Here is a 7880-nt window from a genome sequence, read left to right on the forward strand (position 1 = left end):
GATCTTGGCTCCCAGGCTGGAGGTCAGGCCCGAGCGCCTGTGGTGGGAGCTCCGAGTCCAAACTGCTGGACTGACAAGAGAACCTCAGACCCCAGGGAATATTAATTGATGTGAGGCCTCCCAGAGGTCCTCATCTCAGCACCAAGACCCGGCTCTATCCAACTGCCTGCAAACTCCAGTGCTGGATGTCTCAGGCCAAACAACCAGTAAGACAGGAATACAGCTCCACCCATCAGAAAAAAAAAAAAAAGAAACGACAGAAAAATATGTTACAGACGAAGGAGGAAGGTAAAAACCTACAAGAACAAATAAATAAAGATGAAATAGGCAAGCCACCTGAAAAAGAATTCAGAGTAATGATAGTAAAGATGATCCAAAATCTCGGAAACAGAATGGAGAAAATACAAGAAACATTTAATAAGGATCTAGAAGAACTAAAGAGCAAACAAACAGTGATGAACAACACAATTACTGAAATTAAAAATACTCTAGAAGGAATCAATAGCAGAATAACTGAGGCAGAAGAACGGGTAAGTGAGCTGGAAGATAAAGGGGTGGAAATAACTGCCAGGGAGCAGAGTAAAGAAAAAAGAATGAACAGAACTGAGGACAGTCTCAGAGACCTCTGGGACATTAAACACAGCAACATTCGAATAATAGGGGTCCCAGAGGAAGAAGAGAAAAAGAAAGGGTCTGGGAAAATATTTGAAGAGATTATAGTCAGAAACTTCCCTAACATGGGAAAGGAAATAGTCAGTCAAGTCCAGGAAGCACAGACAGTCCCATACAGGATAAACCCAAAGAGAAACACACCAAGATACATATTAATAAACCATAAAAATTAAATACAAAGAAAAAATATTAAGAGCAGCAAGCGAAAAGCAACAAATAACATACAAGGGAATCCCCATAAGGTTAACAGCTGATCTTTCAGCAGAAACTCTGAAAGCCAGAAGGGAGTGGCAGGACATACTTAAAGTGATGAAATGGAAGAACCTACATCCAAGATTACTCTACCCAGCAAAGACCTCATTCAGATTTGATGGAGAAATTAAAAACTTTACATACAAGCAAAAGTTAAGGGAATTCAGCACCACCAAACCAGCTCTACAACAAATGCTAAAGGAACTTCTCTAGGCAGGAAACTCAAGAGAAGGAAAAGACCTACAAAAACAAACCCAAAACAATTAAGAAAACGGTAATAGGAACATATATATCAATAATTACCTTAAATGTAAATGGATTAAATGCTCCAACCAAAAGACACAGACTGGCTGAATGGATACAAAAACAAGACTGGTACATATGCTGTCTACAAGAGACCCACTTCAGACCTAGGGACACATACAGACTGAAAGTGAGGGGATGGAAAAAGATATTCCATGCAAATGGAAATCAAAAGAAAGCTGGAGTAGCAATTCTCATATCAGACAAAATAGATTTTAAAATAAAAACTATTACAAGAGACAAAGGCACTCTATGATGATCAAGGGATCAATCCAAGAAGATATAACAATTATAAATATTTATGCACTGAGCATAGGAGCAACTCAATACATAGGGCAACTGCTAACAGCCACAAAAGAGGAAATCAACAGTAACACAATAATAGTACGGGACTTTAACACTCCACTTTCACCAATGGACAGATCATCCAAATTGAAAATTAATAAGGAAACACAAGCTTTAAATGACACATGAAATAAGATGGACTTAATTGAAATTTATAGGACATTCCATCCAAAAAACAACAGAATACACTTTCTTCTCAAGTGCTCATGGAACATTCTCCAGGATCATATCTTGGGTCACAAATCAAGCCTTGGTAAATTAAGAAAATTGAAATCATATCAAGTGTCTTTTCTGACCACAACACTATAAGACTAGATGTCAATTACAGGAAAAAAATTGTAAAAAATACAAACACATGGAGGCTAAACAATATGCTACTAAATAACCAAGAGACCACTGAATAAACCAAAGAAGAAATAAAAAAATACCTAGAAACAAATGACAATGAAAACACAACAACCCAAAACCTATTTGATGCAGCAAAAGCAGTTCTATGAGGGAAGTTTATAGCAATACAGTCCTACCTCAAGAAACAAGAAAAATCTCAAATAAACAATCTAACCTTACACCTAAAGGAACTAGAGAAAGAAGAACAAACAAAACTCGAAGTTAGCAGAAGGAAAGAAACCATACAGATTTTCGCCTCAAAAGGGATGTTTTCCTGGCTGCATGATAATGGGTTTTAAGCTTTTTCTCACTTATTTATAATAGCTCTCTAATTTTTAAGGATAGTGGATAAAGAATGTCACCTGCCATCCCAGTAAACAATGAATGTTGTCTGCCATCAAGCCATCTGCCACGGTGCACCCTGAGGGAACTCAGGGTGGGGAAAACCAGGGTACTGGCCCTAGGTAGGTGCGGTGCATACCTAAGGAATGATTTCAACGAGCCTAGACTCTTGCATCTTCCTATATATATAAAAGGACGAAAAGCATTAACTTGAGATGTCTGTTCTTTGTGATTAGCAGTAATCTTTCGTTGTTCGACTACAGGTTTCTTGTTCGTTTGTTTTGTTTTGTTTTTCAGCAAAAACTCCTGTATATCCTGGCTCTTCCCTGACCACTTTGGAGCAGGTCCTCAGACCCATGTGAGAAGCTGCCTCCCAGGCTATAGTCCTCAGTAAGTTCCCTGAATAAAACTTAACTCTCAACTTTTAGGTTGTGCGTTTTTCTTCAATTGACAGGATGTTGATTCTTTGTCTTTATTGTTTCAGATTTTTTCAATACTTTTTGTTTTTTATTTTATTTTATTTTTGAGTTTTTATTTTTTATTTCTTTTTATTTTTTTATTTTTTTTTTAACATCTTTATTGGGGTATAATTGCTTTACAATGGTGTGTTAGTTTCTGCTTTATAACAAAGTGAATCAGTCATACATAAACATATGTTCCCATATGTCTTCCCTGTTGCATCTCCCTCCCTCCCACCCTCCCCATCCCACCCCTCCAGGCTGTCACAAAGCACCGAGCCAATATCCCTGTGCCATGCGGCTGCTTCCCACTAGCTATCTACCTTACTGCGTTTGTTAGTGTGTATATGCCCATGACTCTTTCTCGCCCTGTCACAGCTCACCCTTCCCCCTCCCCATAACCTCAAGTCCGTTCTCTAAGAGGTCTGCGTCTTTATTCCTGCTTTACCCCTAGGTTCTTCATGACATTTTTTTCTTAAATTCCATATATATGTGTTAGCATACGGTATTTGTCTTTTTCTTTCTGACTTACTTCACTCTGTATGACAGACTCTAGGTCTATCCACCTCATTACAAATAGCTCAATTTCGTTTCTTTCTATGGCTGGGTAATATTCCATTGTATATATGTGCCACATCTTCTTTATCCATTCATCCGATGACGGGCACTTAGGTTGTTTCCATCTCCGGGCTATTGTAAATAGAGCTGCAATGAACATTTTGGTACATGACTCTTTTTGAATTTTGGTTTCCTCAGGGTATATGCCCAGTAGTGGGATTGCTGGGTCATATGGTAGTTCTATTTGTAGTTTTTTAAGTAACCTCCATACTGTTCTCCATAGTGGCTGAACCAATTCACATTCCCACCAGCAGTGCAAGAGGGTTCCCTTTTCTCCACACCCTCTCCAGCATTTATTGTTTCTAGATTTTTTGATGATGGCCATTCTGACTGGTGTGAGATGATATCTCATTGTAGTTTTGATTTGCATTTCTCTAATGATTAATGATGTTGAGCATTCTTTCATGTGTTTGTTGGCAGTCTGTATATCTTCTTTGGAGAAATGTCTATTTAGGTCTTCTGCCCATTTTTGGATTGGGTTGTTTGTTTTCTTGTTATTGAGCTGCATGAGCTGCTTGTAAATTTTGGAGATTAATCCTTTGTCGGTTGCTTCATTTGCAAATATTTTCTCCCATTCTGAGGGTTGTCTTTTGGTCTTGTTTATGGTTTCCTTTGCTGTGCAAAAGCTTTGAAGTTTCATTAGGTCCCATTTGTTTATTTTTGTTTTTATTTCCATTACTCTAGGAGGTGGGTCAGAAAGGATCTTGCTTTGATTTATGTCATAGAGTGTTCTGCCTATGTTTTCCTCTAAGAGTTTGATAGTTTCTGGCCTTACATTTAGGTCTTTAATCCATTTTGAGCTTATTTTTGTGTATGGTGTTAGGGAGTGATCTAATCTCATACTTTTACATGTACCTGTCCAGTTTTCCCAGCACCACTTATTGAAGAGGCTGTCCTTTCTCCATTGTACATTACTGCCACCTTTATCAAAGATAAGTTGTCCATATGTGCATGGGTTTATCTCTGGGCTTTCTATCCTGTTCCATTGATCTATCTTTCTGTTTTTGTGCCAGTACCATACTGTCTTGATGACTGTAGCTTTGTAGTATAGTCTGAAGTCAGGGAGCCTGATTCCTCCAGTTCCTTCTTTCGTTCTCAAGATTGCTTTGGCTATTCGGGGTCTTTTGTGTTTCCATACAAATTGTGAAATTTTTTGTTCTAGTTCTGTGAAAAATGCCAGTGGTAGTTTGATAGGGATTGCATTGAATCTATAGATTGCTTTGGGTAGTAGAGTCATTTTCACAATGTTGATTCTTCCAATCCAAGAACATGGTATATCTCTCCATCTATTTGTATCATCTTTAATTTCTTTCATCAGTGTCTTATAATTTTCTGCATACAGGTCTTTTGTCTCCTTAGGTAGGTTTATTCCTAGATATTTTATTCTTTTTGTTGCAATGGTAAATGGGAGTGTTTTCTTGATTTCACTTTCAGATTTTTCATCATTAGTATATAGGAATGCCAGAGATTTCTGTGCATTAATTTTGTATCCTGCCACTTTACCAAATTCATTGATTAGCTCTAGTAGTTTTCTGGTAGCATCTTTAGGGTTCTCTATGTATAGGATCATGTCATCTGCAAACAGTGACAGCTTTACTTCTTCTTTTCCAATTTGGATTCCTTTTATTTCCTTTTCTTCTCTGATTGCTGTGGCTAAAACTTCCAAAACAATGTTGAATAATAGTGGTGAGAGTGGGCAACCTTGTCTTGTTCCTGATCTTAGTGGAAATGCTTTCAGTTTTTCACCATTGAGGATGATGTTTGCTGTGGGCTTGTCATATATGGCCTTTATTATGTTGAGGAAAGTTCCCTCTATGCCTACTTTCTGCAGGGTTTTTATCATAAATGGGTGTTGAATTTTGTCAAAAGCTTTCTCTGCATCTATTGAGATGATCATATGGTTTTTCTCCTTCAATTTGTTAATATGGTTTATCACATTGATAGATTTGCGTATATTGAAGAATCCTTGCATTCCTGGAATAAACCCCACTTGATCATGGTGTATGATCCTTTTAATGTGCTGTTGGATTCTGTTTGCTAGTATTTTGTTGAGGATTTTTGCATCTATGTTCATCAGTGATATTGGCCTGTAGTTTTCTTTCTTTGTGACATCCTTGTCTGGTTTTGGTATCAAGGTGATGGTGGCCTCGTAGAAGGAGTTAGGGAGTGGTCCTCCCTCTGCTATATTTTGGAAGAGTTTGAGAAGGATAGGTGTTAGCTCTTCTCTAAATGTTTGATAGAATTCGCCTGTGAAGCCATCTGGTCCTGGGCTTTTCTTTGTTGGAAGATTTTTAATCACAGTTTCAATTTCAGTGCTTGTGATTGGTCTGTTCATATTTTCTATTTCTTCCTGATTCAGTCTTGGCAGGTTGTGCATTTCTAAGAATTTGTCCATTTCTTCCAGATTGTCCATTTTATTGGCATAGAGGTGCTTGTAGTAATCTCTCATGATCTCTTTTATTTCTGCAGTGTCAGTTGTTACCTCTCCTTTTTCATTTCTAATTCTATTGATTTGAGTCTTCTCCCTTTTTTTCTTGATGAGTCTGGCTAGTGGTTTATCTATTTTGTTTATCTTCTCAAAGAACCAGCTTTTAGTTTTATTGATCTTTGCTATTGTTTCCTTCATTTCTTTTTCATTTATTTCTGATCTGATTTTTATGATTTCTTTCCTTCTGCTAGCTTTGGGGTTTTTTTGTTCTTCTTTCTCTAATTGCTTGAGGTGCAAGGTTAGGTTGTTTATTCGAGATGTTTCCTGCTTCTTAAGGTGGGCTTGTATTGCTATAAACTTCCCCCTTAGAACTGCTTTTGCTGCATCCCATAGGTTTTGGGTCGTTGTGTCTCCATTGTCATTTGTTTCTAGGTATTTTTTGATTTCCTCTTTGATTTCTTCAGTGATCTCTTCATTATTAAGTAGTGTATTGTTTAGCCTCCATGTGTTTGTATTTTTTACAGATCTTTTCCTGTAATTGATATCTAGTCTCATGGCGTTGTGGTCAGAAAAGATACTTGATACAATTTCAATTTTCTTAAATTTACCAAGGCTTGATTTGTGACCTAAGATATGATCTATCCTGGAGAATGTTCCATGAGCACTTGAGAAAAATGTGTATTCTGTTGTTTTTGGATGGAATGTCCTATAAATATCAATTAAGTCCATCTTGTTTAATGTATCATTTAAAGCTTGTGTTTCCTTATTTATTTTCATTTTGGATGATCTGTCCATGGGTGAAAGTGGGGTGTTTAAGTCCCCTACTATGAATGTGTTACTGTCGATTTCCCCTTTTATGGCTGTTAGTATTTGCCTTATGTATTGAGGTGCTCCTATGTTGGGTGTATAAATATTTACAATTGTTATATCTTCTTCTTGGATCGATCCCTTGATCATTATGTAGTGTCCTTCTTTGTCTCTTTTAATAGTCCTTATTTTAAAGTCTATTTTGTCTGATATGAGAATTGCTACTCCAGCTTTCTTTTGGCTTCCATTTGCATGGAATATCTTTTTCCATCCCCTTACTTTCAGTCTGTATGTGTCTCTAGGTCTGAAGTGGGTCTCTTGTAGACAGCATATATAAGGGTCTTGTTTTTGTATCCATTCAGCTAATCTGTGTCTTTTGGTGGGAGCATTTAGTCCATTTACATTTAAGGTAATTATCGATATGTATGTTCCTATTCCCATTTTCTAAATTGTTTTGGGTTCGTTATTATAGGTCTTTTCCTTCTCTTGTGTTTCTTGCCTAGAGAAGATCCTTTAGCATTTGTTGTAAAGCTGGTTTGGTGGTGCTGAACTCTCTCAGCTTTTGCTTGTCTGTAAAGGTTTTAATTTCTCCATCAAATCTGAATGAGATCCTTGCTGGGTAGAGTAGTCTTGGCTGCATGTTTTTCTCCTTCATCACTTTCAGTATGTCCTGCCACTCCCTTCTGGCTTGTAGGGTTTCTGCTGAGAGATCAGCTGTTAACCTTATGGGGATTCCCTTATGTGTTATTTGTTGTTTTTCCCTTGCTGCTTTTAATATGCTTTCTTTGTATTTAATTTTTGACAGTTTGATTAATATGTGTCTTGGCGTATTTCTCCTTGTATTTATCTTGTATGGGACTCTCTGTGCTTCCTGGACTTGATTAACTATTTCCTTTCCCATATTAGGGAAGTTTTCAACTATAATCTCTTCAAATATTTTCTCAGTCCCTTTCTTTTTCTCTTCTTCTTCTGGAACCCCTATAATTCGAATGTTGGTGCGTTTAATGTTGTCCCAGAGGTCTCTGAGACTGTCCTCAGTTCTTTTCATTCTTTTTTCTTTATTCTGCTCTGCAGTAGTTATTTCCACTATTTTATCTTCCAGGTCACTTATCCGTTCTTCTGCCTCAGTTATTCTGCTATTGATCCCATCTAGAGTACTTTTAATTTCATTTATTGTGTTGTTCATCGTTGCTTGTTTCATCTTTAGTTCTTCTAGGTCCTTGTTAACTGATTCTTGCATTTTGTCCAATCTATTGTCCATTCTATCT

The 7880-nt window shown here is 37.2% G+C and overlaps 1 protein-coding gene across 1 annotated transcript in view; it reads left to right on the forward strand.

Moving 5' to 3' along the window:
- The first annotated feature begins 2104 nt into the window (after positions 1-2104).
- The window catches only part of WDR27 (WD repeat domain 27), a 42108-nt gene continuing 36332 nt past the window's right edge, over positions 2105-7880 (forward strand). Inside the window, 2 exon segments of the mRNA XM_027081033.1 lie at positions 2105-2423; positions 2599-2691. Of these exon segments, the coding sequence (XP_026936834.1) occupies positions 2344-2423; positions 2599-2691 (173 nt within the window). The 5' untranslated portion in view covers positions 2105-2343.

The sequence above is a fragment of the Aethalodelphis obliquidens genome, unplaced genomic scaffold, assembly GCF_003676395.1.
Source record: "Aethalodelphis obliquidens isolate GAN/ISIS:26980383/991018 unplaced genomic scaffold, ASM367639v1 scaffold3, whole genome shotgun sequence".
Taxonomy (NCBI): Eukaryota; Metazoa; Chordata; class Mammalia; order Artiodactyla; family Delphinidae; genus Aethalodelphis; species Aethalodelphis obliquidens.